This window comes from Pyrgilauda ruficollis, unplaced genomic scaffold, assembly GCF_017590135.1.
Source record: "Pyrgilauda ruficollis isolate IOZ18807 unplaced genomic scaffold, ASM1759013v1 scaffold110, whole genome shotgun sequence".
Lineage (NCBI taxonomy): Eukaryota > Metazoa > Chordata > Aves > Passeriformes > Passeridae > Pyrgilauda > Pyrgilauda ruficollis.
Genome location: NW_024509211.1, coordinates 1334178 through 1358788, shown reverse-complemented (window position 1 = coordinate 1358788; position 24611 = coordinate 1334178). Strand labels below are relative to the sequence as shown.

Genomic DNA, 24611 nt, shown 5'->3' with positions numbered 1-24611 from the left:
CCTCCTCCTCTCTCCCCTCCTCCTCCTCCTCGCGCGTCCCTTCCTACCTGCGAACTCCTCGTTCCGCAGCCCCCGCGCCGCCCGGGCCCCTCCGCAGACGGCGGCGGCCCCGGCTGAGCGCGGCCCCCGCTCCGCTCCGCCCCCGGGGCGGGGGCGGGACGGCGGCGGTAGGGGCGGAGCCGGCGCGAGCGGCGCGCAGGCGCTGCGGCCGCGGCGTCGCAGGCGCCATTTTGTGCGCGGCTCTTTCCCATTTTAGGCCGCGGGGAGAGGGAGGAGCGGGATCGTCTGTGGGATCGGCGGAGGGAACGGCCGGGAGGCTCATCCCGATGTCCGCTGAGGCGGCACCGCGTCTCTTCCCGGCGGTATGAGCCCGTCGCTGCGTCTTGATGGCGGCCCCGCTTGTGGCGGCGATGGCGCAGAGCGGGCCCGGCCGGACCCGGAAGTGGAGCGGCCGCCATGGAGGCGCCGGGACCGCCCGCCGTGAGGGCGCGGAGCCGCCGGGGCGGCCCGAGCGCCCCGCAGAGACACACCCGGGGTGCAGGTAGGGGCTGCCGGCCCGCGCCGCCTTCCCGCGGGGGAGGGCGCAGCTCCGCCGCCCTTCATCGTCCCCGTGACGCGGGTGGGGAGGGAACGCGCCCGGCTCTTGCCGCTCGAGCGCTTCCCCACGGTTCCCTCTGCAGGAAGGCGCAGCAGGGACTGGCATGAGCAGTGTGGAGGGCTGGGGGCTTCTTCTGGGAGGCGTGTGGCGGTGTTGTAGTGTCTGGTCCTGGAGGTGCGGCCCGACGAGGCGGGATAACCCGCACCTGTCGGAGTCCTTTGAGAGAGTCTGGTCTTAGAGACGAGCTTTAACTTTGTTAAGTAGGAATTACAGGCCGAAGCCTATGATAAAACCAAATGTTTGAAATTGAGTTTCACATTATGACGTATTATATGGAATTTGTTCTGTGGCTTATGGCAATACAGATGCATAATTTTTATTCTGAAGTAGCAGATCCATAATTTTTATTCCAGAGTGACGAACATCTATTTGACAGCGCTCACTGTGAGCGGAAAGACATCTCTCAGGAATACCTAAAGCAACAGTGGTTGACCACTGTGTTAATTTGACAGAAATATATGGTTAATTCAGGTATGGTTCCCTTGTAAGTTCTGCTTGGAAGATGGCTTTGTGTTTTTATTTTTTTTTATTAAATCTGATGCTTTGGAAAGGGGCAAGTAATGGGAGAGTTCTCTAGAGAGCTCCGTGAGCAGAGGTGTGTGGTGCAGGTAAGCTCTGAAGGTTTAATAATGCACAAAGTACTCAGTACTTGTTTGGAATTGACTGCAGGCAAGGCCTGACTTGGAGGAAAGGTCTGGAATTTTGGTGCTTGGATTGAGGTTGTAAATGTAAAGGTGGTTGAAGATCTCTACAAAATGCCTAAAGATTGAGGCATTTAGCATTGAGGGAGTTTTGATTCTGTGCTGTAGTTTGCTTTATGCAGGGGATAAACTGGAGAGTATCAGAGGAGAACCTGCAGGAGACCTGGAGAGGGACTTTGGACAAGGGCATGGAGTGACAGGACAGGGGGAAATGGCTTTGCACTGCCTGAGAGCAGGTTCACCTTCCATATGAGGAAGGAATTCCTGCCTGTGAGGGTGGGCAGGCCCTGGCACAGGGTGCCCAGAGAAGCTGTGGCTGCCCCTGGATCCCTGGAAGTGTCCAAGGCCAGCTTGGATAGGGCTTGGGGTACCCTGGGACAGTGGAAGGTGCCCTGCCCATGGCAGGGGGGTTGGAATTGGATGATGTTTTTAAGGTTCCTTCCAACCCAAACCATTCTCTGATTCTATGACTTAGGATGTATTGTGTCTAACCCAAATGTTAACAAAACTTCCAAAATTCCATTTGAATGTGAACTTCTGATCTCTCTGTGGAATGTGTTGGGCAAATCCTGGCCTGGATTGTGAGCTGTCCTGAGTCATGGTTTGTATCTGTGTACTGAGTGTAGAACCATACAATAAATAAATAACAGTTTGTGATTGAACTAACCAGTCTTGTTTCTGATTTCTAGCATAAAAATCCTGCCCCTGTGGATGTATCAGTTGCAGCCAGCACAATTAGGAGGCTCGTGGCACATCACCCACCAAGCTGCTGTGAGCAAAAGGACTTTATTTCTGTATAGCCAGTGAGCAGGAGAGGTGACTTGTTCTTTTATGGTATTTTAAGCACCTAAGAATGCCCAGTGGGCAGCTCAGCACAGCACAAATGTTCTCACACAGCTTAGGGATGATGTCTGGTGTCATGGAATGAGAACACTGTGCTTTTGGCAGGGCAGGAAAAAATCTAGTTTTGATTTAAATATCTTTTCATTGGAATAAGATATCCAGGACTCAAGAGTTACTCCATGGTACTGAAATTTTTCATCCTAAATGTCATTGTTAAGCAGCTCTGAAACTTGAAGCCATCCTGGCTGTGCTGGATCTTTGCACTGTGCCCCATCCCCCTGTGCAAACCCTTGCAGGGAAGCTGTGGGAATGAGTGGAAGAAATGAGCAGAGGAGGTCACTTTGCTGAGCCTTTTTATCATGGCCTGGTGTGTTCACTGCACAGTGAACAGCTGAGAGGCTCTGGAGTGGGACAATCACAGTAAGTCCTTTTAGGATCTAATCTCTCTGTAAACAGACACACTGTGAGGTAGAAACATTTCATTTTTTAGGTCAGTGTTCAAAGCAGCAGTGCTTGGTTATCTGTACTTTGCTAGTACCAAAGGCCTTGTAGATGCAGCACAGGAGATTTGCCTGGGGAAATGCATTTGAGTTTAGCTTGAACAAATTAAAGGCTTCTTAATTTAAAAACAATTAAAAGCTTTAAGGCACTCTAAGCACGGCACTGGCCATTGGTCACATGGAATTCTAAGTGATGGCTGTAAGTAAATTAGTACAAATAATAGACTGAAGCACTTGAAAATGTGATTGATGTATTAGTTGCAGAATACACTTCTCCCAGAAATCTTGCCCAAAGTCTTCTATACATGTGGCACTTGATAAGAAAAAGTAAATTCAGGAATGTCTGTATCTTACAGTTCTCTTTAAGAACAGCAGAACAAGTAACTGTTGAATGCATCACGTGGCTTCCTTCAGATCACAGATGAAGTAAGAAGATTTCTGGGATAAGTAAGATGGTTTTATTCTGTTCACTAATCACATACTCTTGACACACTGGATTTTTTGTAAAAGAACTCAGAATACACGTACAATTGCAGCCAAAATACTGTAGAAACATTAAAAATATTGGATCTTATTTTAACACTGAGCTTCTTTCTGTGTAGTGAAGTACAGTGCTACTCTGTCAGACCTTTTATTTCTCTTTCCATTGTTCTTTTTTTAATGCTCTTTCCCTTGGTGTTTTTGTAGTTAAATAGGCAACACTTCTGCAGATCCTCTGTCTATGTGGAACTGCAGTATTTCTGTACAAACTAAGGTCACATGCTTCCCACAAAGCTTTATTATCTAAATGATTGCAGACTGCTCAGAGGAGGACGGTAAGAAGTTGTGAAGTGCATGTATAAAGAGAAAAATCCCAATAAATTTGAAGTTGACAGCAAAAAGTTCAGCCAGTAATAGCTGGATTATAAAAACGGAAGATCAAACCTTTCCTGGTCACGATCCCAATAAATTTGAAGTTGACAGCAAAAAAGTTCAGCCAGTAATAGCTAGATTATAAAAATGGAAGATCAAACCTTTCCTGGTCACAGAGAAAAATGTGCTGCACTGTTAAACTATTAAGTTCCTTCATTTTTATAATCATGTGTGTGAGAAAGGGGGAAAAAACCAAATCAACTTGAATGAAACCTGTTAAATACTTACTTATATTTTCCCCAGCTCTGGGGCATTCATGTCCTCAAGTTCAGAAAAATGGACATTTAATTATTCGGACATTTAATTATTTAAACATAACTTCATGCTGATTTTAATCATTGTCTTGGGAGGGTTCCCAGTGGAGAAGACACAAAGCCTGGCAGCCCTCAGGAAGCCTGAATTGATGCATTCTCTCCACTGAAGTTCAGTGCTGATTCTTGGATCTGCTCTGGGGATGTTCTGCAGCAGTGCAGTATCTTGTGGACATGAGTAATGATGAAAATATTTGTGATGTAGAGCACTGTCAGAAATACTTGTGTGAGAAAAATCTCAGAGCTGGGATTTCTATCAGCTCTGCACAAATAATACTCACTTTGTAGTTGCTTTTCCCAGTAACACCAGTAAAGTGATCCATGCTCAGCTGGCCAAGTTCACTGATCTCCAGGGAGGAGCAGCCCCATTTTCCTGAATAAACCACATCCAGACTTTGTTGTGCTTTGTGGCTGCAGGTGTGAGCTGGCACCCCCGAGTTGCAGTGAGGGCAGGATCAGTGCAGGGTTCACCGAGGGTGCTCTTGGCAGCCCAGCAGCAGCAGAGCCCTTGCAGTTCTCAGCTCATGGAGCTGCTGCTTCCCCCAGCCCGTGAGCTGTGGCATCTGTCAGGCAATCTTTTAATGCCAGACAGAAAATATTCCTTGTTTTAAGACTGATTTGGTAATCTTGTGTTTGGACAGAACAAGAGCTGTGTTGCAAGAGGCTATTTTTATTCTTTCTGGTATGGAATTTTATGATAGCTGACATATTTTTATCAAATGTTAATGTTGGCTAATTTAGGACCTACATGCTTATTGCCAGGGTTTACTTAAGCATGGATTCTAAAGCCAGTTTCTGCATGTTTTGTCACGTGGTATTAAGTTAATCTGAATAGAGATGTTTAATTTCTGTTTTGTCTAATAAAGCGATGCAGGATACAGAATTTGATTACAAATACACTGAATTTCTTGTATTATTTCTCAGGACTGCAAGTTCACGTTGGTGAGGATAGTTACAGCTATCCTGGGGAAGTCGTGCAGTGTTGCAAAACAACTACACAGCACTGCAGGGAAGCTGAAGATTTGTGCAGCAGCTTTAATTTAGATGTGGCAAAGGATTCTGTCATCACCTGCAATCAAGTGATCAGCCTGTCTTTCAAAACTTGAAGTAGGTGCTTGAAGTCAAATGAGAATTCAGTTACTGTTCTGGGTAGCACTGCTCACAGGGCTGCTGAAGGAGAATGTTCTTACATATTTTTCAAAAGAACACTTTGGATGCCAGCAGGGAAGGTGAAGGATCAGATCTTTACATCTGCCTGTCATTAGTTGTCTTTCAGGCTTTCTGGATAACATTTTTCATGGCAGGCACAAGACAGTGGTTAGTACCAGAAATGTATTTTGTGCATGAACAGGCTGCATCAGTGCATCAACCATTCCAGGGCTGTAAACTTCATTTTTTTAACTCTCCATGCTTTTTAACTGGCTTCCAAATTATCTCTGCAGCATCCAGCCTTTTTTCTTGGCTTCTGAGGTGGAAACCTTTATTCCTGATGTAAATTCTTTATCTGTGAAAGTTTTTATCTTTCAAGGGGAGAAAATACGGGGTTTTTTTTTACAGGAATGAAGGGAAAGTTTTGTTGGTAAATACAGACAGTTACCCATCTACAGGTTGAATTTATTTTATATTCTTGAAATAAACTTAAATGGAAAACATTTAAACTTATACCTGAATCTCTAAATAGTCTGTATTCTTCCTAACAAAGTCAAATCTCTAGGTTATAATTACTGCTGCTTTAGTAAACTCCCATCTAAATCGAATGTACAGGGTAAAACTTGAAAGCAAAACCCCATGTGGGTTTGGGAGTGGCAATTGCTTATTTCATTGCTATGAAAACCAGCAGGAGAAAAAGTCTTTGAAGTTCTGCATGTTGTATTTGAAGAACCTTACTGCAGTCTTCTGAGTAAATTAAGATGCTGAAATAGAAGCTACTCCTCCATAAGTGTTTAACTTCTAAGATCTACTTTGTAGCAAACAGTGTGGTCGCTTTTTCAGCCTTTTGTGATACCACACTGGGAGGAAATGTTTATTGAAGAGGTTTCTGATGCTGCCCATAGCTAAGATGTGACTTGCTGCTGACACTGGAGAGCTGAAATGGGTGTTTCACTTTGGTGTAGAGGACTAACTCTGGCTGGATTAATTTCTTTACCTCTGTTAGATCTTCTTTGGTCTTCTTCTTTGTCAGTAGTTTGAGTGATGTGTCACGGGCAATCTGAAGTCAGAATCTTCCCTACTTATCCTTTTATCCTGCCTGTTGCTAGTTTATATCTTAGACTGATTTTTTTTTTTCCCCCACTGCTTCCTGGGAAGACTTTTTGCTGCAACAGTAGCCATGTAAAAAAGGTACAAGAAGGAAATAAAGTCATGTTCTCATATAGCAGTGTCTGAAAAAGCTTGTGCAAGTGGCTTGCAGAGTTCAGATTTTTACTGAAATGCATCTTTCCATACTTGTGGAGATAAAGAACAGGGTTCTAACACTGATGGTGAGTCCTTGGACATGGTCCACCTGCCAGAACAGGGGTGTCTCAGGCTTGTCAGCACTGATAAGCTGGTGATTAAAATACTTTATTGTTACAGATGCAGAGTGTAGAGCAACGTGATCCAGCAGGATCAGGACTGTGGATTCCCAGTCCTTCCTTGTTACCCTCCAGAAGCACTGTGTGTGTCCCTGAAGTGTGTGTGACACTGCAGTCTGTGTGTCACTGCCTGCAGCCTGGCACAAAGAGGGAAGCAGCAGCACTGCTGTTCAGCATGGCTGCTCAGCAAAAGAAAGCTGGTGAGGCAATGGTTACATGGCCTTTCTTCCAGGGCTTTTGCTTGTCCAAATTATTTCAATCACTGCAGGTTAATTTACTTTTCAGCCGCAGCTAATAAGACTGCAGTTGGTCAGTATTGATTCTTAGTTAAAAGTATTAATGCCTTCAGTCTTTTGAATTAAGTGTTTTGAGCTGTAAGTAGCTGTTGGTGAGAATCTACAGTTCAGCCAGTGATTAAATTCTGATTTTTTTTTTTCCTGCTCAGCCATCTTTTCCAAAGCTATTATTCATTTGTCTCTTGTCTTTTGGAGGATATTATTCCAGGTAGCTCATTTCCAGGTGGCCAGGGAGTTGGCTGCCCCATCAACACTTAAGCTGTTAATTAATTGCCAGACTGTGCTGTTTGCTGGAGTTGGTACCTTCAGGGATGTGCTTCCCCTGCAGTGCTCCTGTGTAGTGTCACCTCATTAGCTACAGCTATAAACAGAGCTGTGTTGTGTTACATTCAGAACTCTGACAGAACAAAATACATGGCTTTTTAGAGGGTTTTGTTATTCTGGATCAATGGAAGATGTATTTGTGGGAGTGATCTGTCGTGTCCTTGCAAGCAGCACAACAGGATACACTGGTGTGAGGGTAGACATTCAAGCACTTGGCTGGGGGAAGCAGCTCCTGTTAAACCAACTGATGGAAAACACATTTAGCTACATTTTGGTTCAGCCTCAAACAGCATTTCAGATTTGTTTCTGTTCCTGATGTACATAGAAGTGTTTGGGGGAAATGGGCTCTCACTTGGTGGGCTTTGTTGGCTGTGGGAGCACCTGGGGTTGGAATTGAAACTGAGCTTTGAACATTCTGCTAAATTAGCTGGTGCTTCCTGTGCTGCTCTTGTCACCTGTTAATGCAGTCTCATGTAAGAGCTCGCTGTTCTTTCTGGATGTAATGAAAGGAGCAGATTTCCTGCTTCTCTAAAATCCCATCAAACAAGATAAATTTTAACTTACAAATATTTAGGCATCACTTGGGTGGGTTTTAGGGGTGTGTGGGTGGTTGGAACGCATCAGTTTTTGGGTGAATTCACTATAATTGAACCTACTCTTAATCTGGTGAAATTGGAGTCCTAATGACTGATTTTGGATATGCAGACAGTATGTGCACCACATTTTATCTAATTTTATGCAGCAGTAAAGCACACCATGTTCTTTCTGAACCCTTGATTGGCTTGTTTTATCACATTGCCTAAAATGGTATTGTCAGTGGGCAGTTCCTACACTGTTTTTAGGGGAGACTTGAGGGGATTTCAGTTTTTTCCTGTATCTGAAGATATGCATGTGTTTGGACTACAAATTGTGTGATGCTGCTGCCTGCTTCATTCTAGTTGTCCATTTTTGGTTGGCACAGCAACTCGTAAGAACCATTTTTAAACAACTGTTTCAGAGTCCTTTAATAGCAATGTACTGAAGATGAAAGAGCACTGTGTGGGGGTGGCTGCATCCATCTGGAAAAAGGAAACTTGGTTTGAGCTTGGTAGTAGAGCCTGTGTTCTAAAATACTAGAATGTATTTACAGTAAGGCAAGGCTTAACTCTGCTACCACTTGTTTTCTGCAACTCTGGGTAATTAGACATAATAGGCAGTGAGATGCTCCATAAAGGAAAGTTACAAACAGTTGGTATCTCAAAATAGCTCTCAGTTCTTAAGTAGAAGTAACTTCCTTGCTGCATGCAACTTGAAAAACTGGTGGGCAGAGGAAAAGCTGGTCCTTGTCTTACAGACATGCAACTGAAAGAAGAAAATGAGGGGGAGAGAACAGACTCTCTGCTGTATTTTTGGTGCAATTACAGCATCAGAATTGTCATGACAATCAAAACTATTTTTCTCTTTGTAATCTTTCAACTGTGTACTTCATTTTAAGGTCATGCTGAGATGTGTTACTGAATTTGCTGTTTTGCCTTCCCTTCTATGGCTGTGGTTTTATCTTCAGGAAGAGACTTGCAAAACAGCCCTGGAATTGTTCCAAATCTCCTTCCTTAAGGGTGCCTGGGACTGCACAGGCAGGAGCATCCCAAGCAGTGCTGCATCCACATGGACATCACACTCTCAGCATGTGGGGCTTTAACCTCAGGCCATGGAGCTATTTTTGGTGATGAGAAGTTACAAATGAATGACCCAATGCTTGGCATACTTCAGATCTGCATGAGACACGTTCTGCTTGGAATGTTTCCTTTCTGAGAGTCAGCACCAAATACAGATGAGTAGTATTTCTTTTGGAGATGGCCTCGTGGATGTCTGCCACACAGGAAATTTCATGTATGGGTTACTTCTAACAATCTTGCCATCATTTATTTCATCAGCAGTACTAGCAGTTGTAAAGAGGCTATTATCCAAGGCAGTAACTTTTATGGCCTTATTAAAGTAACATAAAATTAATAATCTTGATGCAATAGCCTAAACTTGCTTTTTGAACTCTGCAAGTGCACTTTCATATTCTAAAATCTGCCCTGGTGCAATCATGGAGATGGATAAAGTAAACCAGATACTGGAGCCTATTGTTTTGTAGTTTGTCACCTGCAGTTCACCTAATCCCCTTCTTAATTTTCTTGAGCAAAGCTGCTGTATGTGGACCTGCTGACTAAATAATTGTAACGAGGAATGTGACATATCCAGCCTCAATAAACAGCAGAGTAGTGATTCATGAGGCGCTGAGTAACAGCCAGTGGATGTGTGAGACTTAAAGAGGAAGCATCTTACTGAACAGGCTACTCTTGTGTCATTGTTGGATCTGTACTTCTTAAACACTCCTTGGGTGGAGGGATGACTTTGAGCTAAGAGATGACTTGGTCTGTAGACTCTTCCTTCCTGCTGTTCTGTGTAAGCCTTGTGCTTTGGGTCTTGAGCAAGAACACACCATCGAAACCCTGAGCACGAGGTGTTTCAGCATGGCAAGGACTGGAGTTACGCATTCCAAGTGGGTATTTAACTTTCTGCTCTATTATGTGTTCCCATAAATGGCCATAGTAGCACAAAGTAGGTTACTTGTGGAGCCTGAAGCAAGCAGTGCTGCTTTTCTGCTATCTTTAGATCTGAAACTTCCCAGTGCTTTGGGCAGAAATAACCCAAGCGAGACTCTTAGAATCACCTCGTGCTCAAATCTCTAATTCAGAACATTTCACCCTGCCATTTGTTTGCCTTGCAAAGCATTTCCACATTTTAGTTACATTAAATGGTTAAAATTGACTATTTTCAATCCAGCTGGAAAAGCTAATTTTAATTTTAGGGAAGGGGATCCAAGCCTTACTTCTGTAGGAATGCATGGTGCCTTTCAAACCTTCGTGTTGGCTGCCTGATCAGGTGTCAAACTCCTGTCTTTAGATGTTTAAGCCTGCAGGATATGGGAGTATCTCTAACAGAGCCTGATTTTTTTCCCCCTAGTCCTGTAATTAAAAGAGAGCCTCTGCAAAATACAAGCTTTTTGGTTGTTTGCAATTTAATATTATTTTGTCTTGTTCTGGAACAGATCTAGTTGTCATCTAAATCATCTCAGATCCAGCTTGAGCCCTTCTGGAGCTTGTTCACCAAGTGATTTCCCTCAGACAGTATCGTATGTTTAGAAGAAAATGGTCTTCAGCATTTAAAGTTTAATCATTCTTTGCTGTCCCACTGCATTTTTAGTTCATTTGGTCAGTGTGGCCATAAGCAGCCATTTCCTTCTTTTTTAAAGATTTCTTCCCCTTCTCAACTCCACTGTTTGACATAGCAACAAGTAAATACTTCTCAGTAGCAAAACTCATTGAAGTTTCTGTTTAGCCTATCAACTGTGGACTAATTTAGTGAAATATTATGATGACTAAAGCACTGCTGTATAATTAGTTAATTTTTAAGTAACTAAAATTAGTAAGTTACTTGTTAAATACAGTGTGGTTGCCTCATGGAACTGCATGGTTACAAAAATAGCTGTCACAGGGGAGTTGCAGTAATTTTTCTGCTGGAATGAGTCTCTGGGCTAGAAATCTAATGTTCCTGGACCTTGTTGACCAGAGGAAGCAATGCTGAAACTATGATCAAAAAGAATTCTGCTGGTTTTCTGTTTCTAAAGGGCAATGTCAGTATTAGAGGAGCTTGTTTAGAATTCTCCTTTTTCCTGTTTGACCCCTCCCTCCACTCCCAAAAAAAAAAAAAGGCAAATTTCTTTTCTCACCTTGTAATGCTCTATTTTTTTTTTCTTTCCCCATCTGCAGTCAGTGGAAATGAAAGTAGGTTTTTTCCCTTACCATAAAATTTTCGTCAACAGGCTGAATCTATACTCTGATAAATTAAGGATTAAATTTGGAAAATAACCTGACAGTAATAATAATCTTGGTATTATTGAACTAAATTTTGCCATGACAGGCAAGCCACTGGGCAGCACTTTGCATGTACTGCTATCTACAGCCTCTTGAAATTGCTTTCCGTGGAACTTCTTGCTTGTTGTGAAAAAGTATAAAAAAGTTGTTTATCCTCAAAGGAGCTTTATAGATTGCCATGTTCTCCAAGAAACATTGGAGTTATTTGGAAATTTTGGATAAGCAAGTAGGTGGCTGTGCACCTCTTATCTCTTCATATTCCTTCAATTTTGTCTTTTAAATATACACAGCTGGTCCTGCTCTTCTCACTGTACCCTGAAATGTGGCAGTGAGTGTTGTTACAGCTCCTGTCCCCAGTTGTGAGTGGCTGTCACTGACAGGATTAGAGGGGAGGATTGGTGGTGTAGCCACATGAGGTTTACTTCAGTTTCCCTTTACCAGTTCACAGCATGTGCTACAAACACTGAGCTCATGGGTCTGATCCTGGACCTGATGATTTTTGTGGCTCCCTTCCAACTCAGAAAATTCTGTGATTTTAGGAATAGAATCAAGACACAATTAAGAGAATCAGGTACTTCCCTGCTGTCATTGCCAGGGAGTGGCAGATCAGCCTCAGCTGATGCTTTAAGGTGCTGCTGAGGCGTTTCCTGACTGGCACTGGCCTGTGACTCCAGGAGCTGAGTCAGCAGGAAGCTGCAGTAGTAAATTCAGTCTGGAGCCCTGGAATTCCAGGCTGACTCAGTGCAGCAGCTGTTACTGTGCCTCAGGAGGAGGCACTGAAGGAGGCTGCCTGTCCTGGCCATGACTAAGGCTGGCTCAGGCTGGTCCCATCTGTCCCAGCAGGAGCTCAGGTGGCCTGAACTGACACAGCCAGAGCCACCTCCCTCTGCCGACCTTCCCGTGTCACAAAAAGGAAGCAGAACCTGTGCTTTGTAATCCTGGTACAAAGCAGACTGGAGAAGGCCAGGTATTTTCCAAACTACCTCTATAAAAATAAACCTGTAAGGGAAAGCTGCTGTTTTAAGGGTTGGTGAACAAGAGTGTGTAGTCCTAAAGCTGAGGAGTTTGATTCATTACACAAGTATGCATTTTAGATTAGCAGGGCCATTAGAATTTTAACTGCATGTACAAACAAGACTTCAAAATTTAACTGAGTTTTAAGGTGGTAAACAGAACAGTTTATTACCTTATAGAACCATGTGGGTTAGAATGGACCTGAAAGATCATCTCATTGCTCTCCCTTGCCATGAGCAGGGTCACCTTCCACCAGACCAGGCTGTTCCCAGCCCCATCCAACCTGCTGTTTCAAAACTTGGAAGTGACTAGAATAGGCAGTCTGTTTTCCTAGGAAGTGGGGAATGACAGCAGCAAAGCTTGTTTTTCTCTTCTGGAAAGGTCAACAATTGATGAAGCTGATTCAGAAGTGTGTTAAGATTAACTACAGCTGAATAAAAGAGTTTAAAAATAGTTTGCCTCTTCAAGCATTAATTCCAATTACATTGCTTAATAGATCTCACAGCTTTAGAACTTAACACAAGCACTGTTTTAAATTGAATTAGTTCTTAATTCCTCCTACTCCTCCACTAAGCCTAGGCTGAGTACTTCAGATTAACATTCCTTTTGCTGCACTCCTGGTTGTTACATGGGCTGTTAGGAATTGTCAGCTGTGCACATCACCTTAAACTATAACCTGCTGCTAGAGCTGGCCACGTTCTCATCTCTTCTGCAAAGAGCAGTCACAGACTGTGGCTGTGAACAAACTGCAAACTGTGCTACTGGTTAATCAAGGAAGAACAGAGTACTAGTTTTTAATATTAAACTATGCAGCATTAGCAAGAGACTTGTCTAAACAGATTGTTTTTCTGTGCATAGCCTGGCTCAAATGGAGTGTTTTAGGAAGCAACAGCAGCCTGATAATGTCTTTCCTTCTCAATGTCTCTGATACAGTTGCTGGCCTATACATTTTGAAATAAAAGCTAACAGACAGTAAAATGGAAAATTTATTAGTGCAAGTTGGTCAGTTGGTTTCTTCCAACAAGTACACAACAGCATCCCATGCATAATGCATTATAAACAAACCTGGTCTAAGATAAGAAAAGTTGGACTTGTTTTGGAGTAACCATGTGTTACATATTGTCATCATCTGACTCATCTTCCTCTTTCAAAGATTCCTGTTTAAAAAAAGAAAGTGTAATTAAAGAACAGTCTAACAGCTGTTTTATAATTCAGCCTGCAATAAACACAATGAGGTTTGCTGCAGCTTCATCCCCCCTCTCAGTGTCCAAGCCCTTGTGGTGAGCAGGACAGTTCCCATCAGTGCATTTACCTTTGAAGGAGAAAGACCCCACTTGTGGCAGGCAGTGAATTGACAATTTCTGAGAGCAAGAACTATCCCTGGGTTACACTGTAGCCTTCCCTACTGTCCCTTCCCAGCCACACCAGCTCACCCTGAGGGGATGTGTGTTGGGATGATACATTTTCCTGGCAGCTCAGCAGTTTGTCAAGTGGAGCACTGCAACAACACCCAAGTCATAACTTACCTTGGCATATTTTTCTGCTTCTTCTCTGATGTCTTTGGGAACAATTTCATGTTTTCCATTGGTTACTGCCAATAAAAAGAATATATCTTAATTACAATTCACACAAGGACCCTGACATACAGAGTGAATTTAAGAAGCAATGTTTTGCTTTAGTTACAAAAAGTCATAAATTTTCTGGAGTGTTTATAGAAATTACAGAAATGCATTACTTTCTCCAACCCAGCTGAGTTCCAGCTCAAAAGCTTTATCCTTTACTTCATCGTGAACTATGTAGATTCTGAAAGGAACAGACAAAGAACAGATTAGAACAGACTGACCAACAGGCTAAATATACTTTGTTCCTGTCACAGATTTCTTCTGTTAAAGTATTCTCATGATTAATAGAAGCTTTTCCTGTGCCTTCTCCTCACCAAAAACCATCAGAGAATTTTCCAAACTTAAATCTGCTAATCTAACAGCACCTTAAATCATTACAGCAAGATGCAGGTTGAGTTGCCCTAACTGGAACAAACATTGAGATTTAAATACTGCAGGACCAAGGCTGCATCATCACTGCCTGCTTCTGCTAGACCAGTTATAATACAGCTTGGAGTGTCCTGCATTTCCCCTGTAAACCTTACTGCAGTTTACACTTAACACTAAATCCCAAATTAGACAAAGTATTTTGTGTCTAATCAGAAGTCTGTACATAAGATTTCCAATGTGGTGCTTATGGCAAACATGGAAATGGGAATTCAAACTCCAAGTGGTATCACAGCATACACAGTGCCACCCAGACCAGTAAAATCACTGCTTAGCCTGTGGGATAGAAATGTTAACACTGCAATAACAAAACTGATTTGATTCATCCTGTGGCAGAACATGCAAACAAAGTGGAACAATCCTGGGCTGAGACACTCAAACCAGCAGAACTCACAGTAACCTGTGACTTCACTGTTTAAGAAGCCTGTATTTTGTATTTCTTAGTTAGCTTCAGAAAGCACTAATAAGTCAGAAGTTGAAAAATTCCAGCAATTTCTACCCAGTGTAGATACCCTGGAGATAGTGGAGGAAGGCAGGATACCTTCAGCAGCACACCTCCAGTGGAAGTATTGTGAAACAAATCCAAAGACTGAAGTGAACATTGGTGTCCAGGGAAACGCCCCTCTGTGCTTACAGAGCCTCCTGTCTGCTAGCTGAGGTGATCTCTAGGCCTTTCTCGTGGTTCAGCTGGTTACAAGCCTTTAGCAACAAAGTGTACACCTTCACAAGCTCCTGAAGAAATCACTGCTCTGGACTGTGCCTAGTATTTTAGGTTTAAAAATGTTAAAATCTTTGCTACCTCACTCAGTGCTACTAAGGAGATGAATTTGAGCTGAAAAACAGAGCCCTGTCTAGAGCTGCTGCTGAGTTTGAGCTGAAGCAGAACTAGAACAGAAGTATTTTCATTATTATAAATTATTTTAAAATGTCTAATAATAATACAGCTATACTGAATGTATTCCTTTAAAGAAGTACTATTTTGCTTCTTTCCCAAGCATTTGAGGTTTTTTTAGGCTGGGTCCAAGATTTCAGCATCATTTGTGGGCAGCTTCTCTCTGAAACATCAGGTCATTGTTCAAACAACTCCTACGTCAGAAGCAGCACACCAAGTTTCCCTTCATCTGTCACCTGGTTTAAATATTTTAAAACCAGGGATTAGAGTCAGACAGTTTAACACACAACACCCAGTTTAAAAGGAACAGCCTCAGTGTGAAACCAAAGCAAGCTCACCAGGCTGGATTTTTGTCAAGTTGGAAAAACGGGTTGGAGACTTACATTTTTGCAACTTCTTTAACAACATCACGGCAGGTCATTTCCTTCATCTGCAGGCAAAATACACACAGATATAAGATTTCTATTAAGAAAATATAAATCTTCCACAGGGTCAGAACAGGAGAAGCTGTGCATGTGCCTGATGAGCTTCATGTTCAGGAGTCAAAGGAACAGAAAAGGCCAAAACCACATTTCTTCTCTACAATGCATCTTCTAGCCTGCTCTATGCAAGTCATTCTTCCAGGGAAGAATCTTTTAACTGAAAGATTCTAGGAAAAAAAAATACTACTTGGAAATTTCCCAGTTTAAAGCACTCATCAGCTGAAATCTTAGAAGCTACACTGGTGATGTTGGCATCCTAAAAGCTTGACTTGTTCCTAGATGCTTTATGCTCAACTGATATAAAATAACCACATGGGAGAGGCACCATATATTCACATGTAATATTGCTATTCCCTCTAGGCAGCATAGGAATACTTTTGGTCTTACCAACATTTTATGCAAGTAATTTTGGGTTTTAAGTAATGCCCCAAGAGGAGAATATCATTTAACAACCAACTGCCTGCCTGAGCAAGGCATCAGCATCTCATTTCACATTTTCTCAGTTAAATCACAGTGTTTTGGCAGCTTCACAGTTAATCAGAACAAAGACTGGTGCAAAATTCCAGGACATAATAAACTTGTGTTTTATAGATCAACTTTTCTGGCCTATGAAGCAGTAATATATTTTCCTGTATTTCTATAATGCAATTTACCATCTCTTCTAATTCTCAAAACGTTTTCAAACTCTCAGTATGGCAGGTAGTTGTAAGGCACTGGTGAAGGGATTAAGGTGACAAGAGTTCATGTGGAATGCCACAGCCCTTTCTGGGGTGAAGCAACAGGCCACAGAAGAGATGCCCATGCCTGCTTGGACAAATGTGCCATCACAATCCCATCTGGAGAAGTTCCCTAAACAGAGACCCATTGCCTTTGTGACACTCAGTCCAGAACAGAAATGTAGCTTGTGTCACACAAACATTTAAATGTGTATTCATGCATTTTATAAAGTCAGCAGTCAAACAGGAAACCCTAAAGCTCTACTACTGTCATGCATATTTACAAAAAAGAAAACTGAAGTCAATTTCATTTCTGCCATTATCCTTTTCCCATCCCAGGTATGTAAATTCTGCAGACAATGAAAGTAAACACTGTGAACAGTTTTATCCCAGGAGTTAATCATGATCATGTCCACATATCAAAAAGCTGTAATAGTATCAGAGCTGCAGGAGATGAAGAGATTAAAGCAGTCTCCACACAACTACAAGTTTTCCCACAGCTGAGTTTACAGACATAAAATGCAAAGGATGTGATCAATGCAGGGTTTTCCTCTTTCCCCCTCAGCTACAGCAGTTTCACACACTGTACCCTCCCCAGCCAGGAGCTGCTCTGCAGCTCCCCAAGGCAGGGTTAAAGTCCTGACTCCCTGCTTGCCTCTCCCTTTGCACCTGCACTTCTCTCTTCCAACAAACAAATCTTAGCTGACCATCAGCTGGATCATCCCACAAAACCTTTTGTACTTCTGGTTTTTCCCATCTTAGCTTTGACAAATTCACATTGTCAAAATCAGCTGTGACCTGGAAAGCAGCCCAGTCCACAGTGAACAAAAGCCATGGGCACAAGGGGCTGGACTCACTCCATTACTGGGGACACTGCACGCCCCCCTAAACGAACACCTCAGCTGGGCCCTGTGCCACACCTCTGCTCCAGGTGTGCATTCTACAGCTCTCCTGTCCAGTTCCAGGAGCTCACATCAGTAACTGCAGAAGTTTTGGAAAATTTCAGCATTGCACAGAAAATTAACTATTTGGAATAAATTGTGTGTTACCCAACACAGCACTGTCTTTAGCCAATGTGCACACACAGGAATTGAAATTATGATTCCCCAGGTGCCACAATTCCATTATAAAGATCAAATGATCATGCAGGCTTCTTACCTTTCATTTGGTATTCAAGTATCTGAACCAGATTCAAAACTGAGTAAATCAAGTCTAGAACATTCTCATTTTTCCTGTAATTTTTCAGTCATTTTGCTACAGCACCATAAACAGGATATTCTTAAAAATATAACAATCATATAAACTCTGACCCTTTGCATGAACAGCTGTGACATCCCTCTGCAGACCAAAATAAGATATATTTATAACAGAGAATCACATAAGGACATGAGACAGACCAGGAGAAGGATTTGGTTCCATGTTGTCTCCACCTCCACATATGAGGAAGGTGGAAATCTTTCAAGATTCTACCATAACTTCAATCAGCTAAAGGGACATTTCAATACTTTTTGGTTTTGGTCTTCTCTCCACAGACCAGTTTTTCCTTAGCAAGAGCAGCCTTTCTGAACTTGCTAAACAAAAGAATCATCTAAAACCTTTGTGGAAAAGATAGATACAACATCCTGCACAATGCTGCCCTATGGTTTTCATTCAGAATTAAAAACACATTTATACTTTTATATTCACTCACTTACTTGGCTCACTGGCAAATGTACAAGGAAATATTTCACCTGCTTCTCCTGCATTTTATGTATTTCAGGCACCCAACAGGTAACATGATAAGGCAGGAATATTTGTCTTGAGACAGCACAACACTGTTACACATACCTGAAGTTTTTCTATCTCTGTTTTTGCAGCCTGCCTGGCTTTACCAATGGCACAACCCCAATAACCCTAAAAAAAAAACCAAACAATATGCAAATGTAATTATATACTAGACCCTCTACACCTCTTGTTGTCACTTTGCACATGACAACCCCACCTTATTCATAATAAGAGGCCAGAAAACCTTGGTATTGTTCTCTCTTGGGACACATCCCCAAATTGTTGAATGGAGCCCAATTACTACATCAGTACCACCAGTACTGATAGAAATTGTTCAGTAATTCCTGGACAGAAATTTATCAGCTCAAAGTGTTGTAATAGATTTTTTAATTGCTATTACAAAAAATGGAAGACTAAACTAAAATTAGTTTGAAGAGAGAAATTCTACATGAACTACAGAAGTTCTACAGGATCCAAGCAAATCCCAAGCTAAACCTACCTACTGTGCAAATGTATTTGAAGTGTAAACACACAAAAATTAAGCATTTCTATTTCTCTCAACAGCCATGGTACTGGATATACTGCAAGAAAATTTTAAGAAATGCAGCAGTATGAGTGTGCATCGACCTGTGTGTAACACAGAGCTGAAAATGCAGCACTAACAACAATTAACAACAATTCTATTTTGATTTGGTTTGCTGCTGGCAGGCAGTGTCAGAGGAACAGCCCTCTCTTACCTGAAGTTTTTAGAGAAGGGGGTATCACTACAATCCTTGCCTTTTTGGAGCAGTGCATGGGAGTTTTCACTGGACACAGCCAAGTGGATGAACTCCCAATTTCTGACAGACAAGCTTTAAACTCGTTTCTCAGACTGCACTTCTAAGAAATACACAATGTTTGTTTAACAAGGATGTGCAAAGGAGCAGCAGTGATTCAGCAGAGATCTTCCCAGGCAAAAGGAGAAAACAACAGCAGCTCTTTTGGACCAACACTTACTATTTTCCCAACTAGAAATTTTTAAAAGAGGAACTTATGCTAAAATATTTTTGATACACTCACGTATGAAACTCCTGATGGATCAATCATGTACAGCTGTGCACCATCATCACTATCATAGGACCCCAACATGAAACTGGAGGAGAAAAGAGAAATTAAAACTCTTCCTTGTACCAACACACACAGAACTAGAGAGGCTACACCAGCTCAGGTTTCCTACACCCTTCCTGGAGCAGAACAACTCCTGTCCTGCTACACTCTGTTGAGCAATTTGCCTCACAACAGCACCTGCACATTGCCAGAAACCTTTTACTGGTCAGTAACCTGGCAGCAGATCTCTGTTTATCAGTCCCTTTGTACCACAATCACACAGGAGCTGCGACCTGCTCTTTGGGTGTCAGGGCAAGCAGGGTGACTGCAGAGGGAAGTTCTGCTTTCACCACCAGCACAGACTGACTGGCACAAACCCTCAAACTTTAAAAACCAGGGACAAATTAACCAGCTCTGCAAAAGCCTGGCAGAGCCTTATGGGAATATAAATTCCTCACCTGAGGTGTTAGACATACAGAAGAAGAAAGGGGAAGGGATTCTTTAGGACATGAACTGTGGGTTGCTAATTCCAGGTTCCAAAAAAGAACTCAGACAACTGAAGCAGTTCTAGCAACTGTGAACCAAAAGATATTTACAAATAGTGTGTCTGCAAGACTCACCTGCAGCCAAAAGGCCTGACAGCACTGTACAGGGTGTAGGCATGCACATACATGGCCACTCTGTCTGCAAGATGCTGCGTGCAAAAAGGAAAAATAAAACACTGGAAACCCTTATTTACAGAAACGAGGAATCAAATTTCATTCTCATGTCAAGAATAAAAGCCAAAAGCCCTGAGAGCTGCTCTGCCCTCTTACCTTCAGGGGGATGTCATAGCCATAGTTAGACCTGAAGTTGGAGGCCTCTTCGCGGGCGATGTCTGCCAAGGAGCGCGCATCTGCCAGGAGCCCCGCGACCGCCTGCAGGGACAGCAGCACAGCTGCTCACACACAGAGCACACACAGAGAGCACACACACACAGCACACACACACAGCACACACACACAGCACACACACACAGCACAAGCGCACACACCCAGAGCACACACACCCAGCGCACACACACAGCGCACACACACCCAGCGCACACCCAGCACACACACACAGCACACACACCCAGCACACACACCCAGCACACACACACGCAGCACACACACACCCAGCACACACACACCGCACACACCCAGCACACACACCCAGCACACACACACGCAGCACACACACACCCAGCACACACACACCGCACACACCCAGCACACACACCCAGCACACACACACGCAGCACACACACACCCAGCACACACACACCGCACACACCCAGCACACACACCCAGCACACACACACGCAGCACACACACACCCAGCACACACACACCGCACACACCCAGCACACACACCCAGCACACACACACGCAGCACACACACACCCAGCACACACACACCGCACACACCCAGCACACACACCCAGCACACACACACGCAGCACACACACACCCAGCACACACACACCGCACACACCCAGCACACACACCCAGCACACACACACGCAGCACACACACACCCAGCACACACACACCGCACACACCCAGCACACACACCCAGCACACACACACGCAGCACACACACACCCAGCACACACACAGAACACACACAGAACACACACACACAGCACACACCCAGCATCCCTGCCACGGAGCAATCCACACTGCCCAACTGCCTCCAGCCTCTGAAGGTGCCAATGGCATCATGCATTAATAGAGCTTTCCTCTAGGAACATCAATAATCGAAGCTGTCCTCATTCATTATCCTCTCATGCTTTACCATACTGCACCAAGCCAAGCAATGCTTCGTGTCCCGTGCATTCACAGGCTTCTCTCACACTGCAACCACTCCCTGGCACCTTCTCACACCTGTTATGGACAGGCCTGTGCTCCACACACCAATCTTTAAGGAATTCAGGTGATTTCCACATTGCTGAGAAGAAAACCTCGTATGCAGCATGTTTTCCCTAAACATACCTTATTTGGTAACTGTGTAAAAAAGTACCATTTTAACACTTGTGTTTATATTTACAGACAAGTCTGAACAACTGGAAAAGCATTCCTAAAAATTTAAAACAGCCTCAATCTTCTACTTTAAGTCTGGATTTTACTCATGTATGTTTTAATGCAAAGAACAAATTACAGAACAGAGTAAAAAAACCACTGGCATTTCTGACTTTGCACACAGACACATTAACATTACTTTCTTAATCTACTTATTTTTGATTCTCTGACTGATAAATTTATCCTTTTGAGGGGGTTCCCTTACAATTCATGCAGACCTAAAGGAGTGGCACCTTACCATCCCAACGTGTCGGTCGACATTGAAGAGGCGTTTGTTGGACCCTTCCTCGTAAAGCTTGGACAGCACTAACTTTTCTACTCCAAACACAACACCATCTTTGCATCTTATCCCAATTGCTGTACTGGAAGACAAGAAAAATGTCAGTTCCTCACAATGTAAAATACTTCACAGACAATTACCAAGACAGAAGAAACAGGGACATGATTTCTCCCAAGGTAGGTTGGTCACAACTCCAGCAATGAAGAAAACAAGGGGGTGGAACTAAATGGTCTTTCAGGTCCTTTTCAACCCAAAAATCATCCTGGGGTTCTGTGATTCCAATCCTTATGTGGAGCAGAGAGACCCCTGGGTGCCCCAGGGTGACCCTGCCAATCCGTCCTGCTGCCCCTAAAGCACAGCTGGGATTTCCAGCTCCCAGCATTCCTTCACACACACTCCAGGGAGCAGAGCAGCTTCCAGAGCAGCTGCAGCAGCACCTGGATGTCCTCCATGACTTAAGGAATCCCTGGGAAGCTGATACACATTTACAAGGAAGGTTCTGAGCATGCCTCAATCCACATCCCTAAAATGGGCTTTTAGATCAGAGCTCATTTTACCACCACAATTTGACCCTCCTGTTTCTCTAGTCCAACAGCTCTGCTTCAAAAAGAGCAGATATTTGATGCAGATATTTGTATCTTACCTGCTATTCTCCACAGCTTTCATAGCATATTCCACTTGGAACACTCTGCCATCTGGAGAAAACGTGGAAGCTGACAGGTCATACTGAAGAAAAAGACACAATTCTCAGGAAGAAAAACCCACATAGTATCACAGCATTTTCAGATCAAGGCTATTCATTTAAAAAATTCAAGACTGTCACTGCTAGAGATGGCGTGAAGTCCCCAAAACAGGCTGACCCTTTACATAAGATGTAGAAACAGAAGAAAAAAGAGACTAAAAACCAGGAGAGGCCACTTCATCAGTGCTGGATGTACCCACACTGCAAATCCTGGATGTGAAATCACTGAGCGTTACACAACACTCCAAACCTATGGGAGCTTTTGTCTGCCTTCACATTTCACAGAATCCCAGGGTGGTTTGGGTTGGAAGGAACCCTAGGGATTATCCACTTCCAGCCCCCTGCCATGGCAGGGACACCTCCACCATCCCAGGCTGCTCCAAGCCCTGCCAGCCTGCCTTGGGCACTGCCAGGCACCCAGGGGCAGCCCCAGCTTCTGGGGGCACCCTGTGCCAGGGCCCCAGACCCTCACGGGGTGAATTCCTTCCCAATATCCTCACTTTCCCCTCTGTCTCTCTGTCCCCGCATTACTCTTTGCCATATCCCTACAGCTCCCGACCGAGAGTCCCTCCCCTGCTTCCCCGCAAGCCCCCACTTAAATTAAACGTACGGATCACAGGAATAGATTTGAAATGCATAACGTATATTATATAGAGGAGCACAAGCAGTGCATTATCCCGGCGCCCGCCCCGCCCCGCCGCCGGTTCCCCGGGCCTGCCGGGCCGCAGTGACTCAGCCGCTGGCCGCCGCGCCGCGCTCCCGGGATGACGTAACCATGAGCTACGTTAAATTGTATGTAATTGGCAGCACCACCAGAGCGCCCGGCTAGCTCAGTCGGTAGAGCATGGGACTCTTAATCCCAGGGTCGTGGGTTCGAGCCCCACGTTGGGCGCATTAGTTTTGAACCCTCGAAGGGTTCCTGGCAGTAAAACGCCGATTCCTGAGGAGGTGAATAAGTGAGAAAATCAGTTTTTGTAAGTGACCTGCGTGCAGGAGTAACATGTGCAGAGCAAAGTTGGAGCTGTGAGGAGCTGGGCAGTGGCCACTAAACACCAGCTGCTAGGAAATTTTATTTTTTTAATGAACAATGCAGGAAACAGATGTTAATCAAGTAGGAGCTCTGGGCTCCCTCGCAGACAGAGAGGAATTACAGAGACACCTGGATGAAGCAGAGAGCTGGGCAAGAACCTGCCATAGGAAATGTAACAAGAGGCAGGGTGGGATTCTCCATCTAGAATGGGACACCCTGGTTAAACACAGGAACTACAGGAGAGCAGCCTCACAGGAAGGGACCTGGGGGGTTTTAGGGCAGCAGGAAATTCATCCCTGTGAGGGCTCTGAGGCCCTGGCACAGGGTGCCCAGAGAAGCTGGGGCTGCCCCTGCATCCCTGGAAGTGTTCCAGGCCAGGCTGGACAGGACTTGGAGCAACCTGGGACAGTGGAAGGTGTCCCTGCTATGGCAGTGGTGGAACTGGATAAGGTTTAAGGTCCCCTCCAACCCAAACCATTCCGGGATTCTGTGGTTTGTGTTGGTCCATCACTGAACAGGCTCTCCAGGGAAGTGCTCACAGCCAGCCAGAGCTCAAGGAGCATCTGGATAATGCTCTCAGCCACAGGATTTACTTCATGTAGTCCTGCAAGGAGCAGGGAGCTGCACTCCATGAGCCTCAGGGGTCCCTTCTGAATTGAGACAATGTGATTCCATGAAAAGGGAGATGAGGGAATGAAACAAAGCCACTTCTCCCGGGGAGCAGCTCCTGCTGCTGCAGCAGGACACAGGCAGAGCACAAGGGGCTCGTGCATATTCCAAAATCCTCCTCCAGTCAGCAGGACTCACCTGGAGCTGTCTGCAATTGGCCAACACCAGCCTGCTGGAATGGCATCCAGTCCTGAATGAGGAACCTCAGAGGGAAATCCTCTCATTACTGCAGGGGTTGGTGTCTGCCCCTGTCCTTCCTGCTAAATCAGGCAGACACTGCCAACTTGTCTGCTGGGAGGATCCATGGATCCCACAGCTGTGCCAGGGACAGAAGAACTACAACAGTCAGGGTGAAAACCCAGCCATTTCTCCACCATCACACATTCAGGGTGTGATCTCTGAGGGCTTTCCAGGCACACCATTAAGCGTGTTTCTCACTCCTTCAATGAAATAAAAATCTGCCTTAGCAGGTCCTGGGACTCTGCACTTAACCCAGCAGTAAATGGGAGTTAGGAATTCTGTCCCTGCCGTGTGAAACAGAAGCAGCTGAGGCTGTTCAGTGATGCAGAAACCCCACAGGAGGCGATCTGAGTGGGCAGAAGGAAGATGAGATGGCAGAACACGCCGGGAGAGGTCCCAGGGTACGTGCACAGAGCAGCACAGAAATACCCCTGAAAAGGAAGGGCTAAGAATATCCTGAATTTCCTCAGCTGCAGTCTGCTGCAGTTCAGGAAAATGACATCATTGCACCACCACAGGCTCTGTA

General features: G+C 44.2%; 2 protein-coding genes and 1 non-coding gene across 8 annotated transcripts in view; 1 reads left to right on the top strand and 2 right to left on the bottom strand.

Annotated features, from left to right (window-relative positions):
- The window catches only part of ARID4A (AT-rich interaction domain 4A), a 47344-nt gene extending 47200 nt beyond the window's left edge, over nt 1-144 (bottom strand). For all 6 annotated transcript variants that reach the window (XM_041476538.1, XM_041476573.1, XM_041476547.1 and 3 more), the window contains exon 1: nt 48-144. The gene's annotated coding sequence lies outside the window, so the exon portion shown is untranslated. The remainder of the gene's footprint in view (nt 1-47) is intronic.
- A 12858-nt stretch (nt 145-13002) lies between these two features.
- PSMA3 (proteasome 20S subunit alpha 3) lies at nt 13003-22174 on the bottom strand. The gene is made up of 10 exons (XM_041477111.1): nt 22048-22174; nt 21363-21486; nt 19838-19939; nt 19643-19716; nt 18996-19068; nt 18000-18065; nt 15358-15404; nt 13770-13837; nt 13561-13625; nt 13003-13191 (listed from the first exon to the last, which is right to left on the bottom strand). Exons 1-10 carry the CDS (start codon nt 22068-22070, stop codon nt 13147-13149), a joined length of 687 nt encoding a protein of 228 aa, XP_041333045.1. The 5' UTR covers nt 22071-22174; the 3' UTR covers nt 13003-13146.
- Nucleotides 22175-22965: 791 nt separating this feature from the next.
- TRNAK-CUU lies at nt 22966-23038 on the top strand. Its single transcript has one exon. It is a non-coding gene; the product is annotated as a tRNA-Lys (tRNA).
- Nucleotides 23039-24611: the final 1573 nt, after the last annotated feature.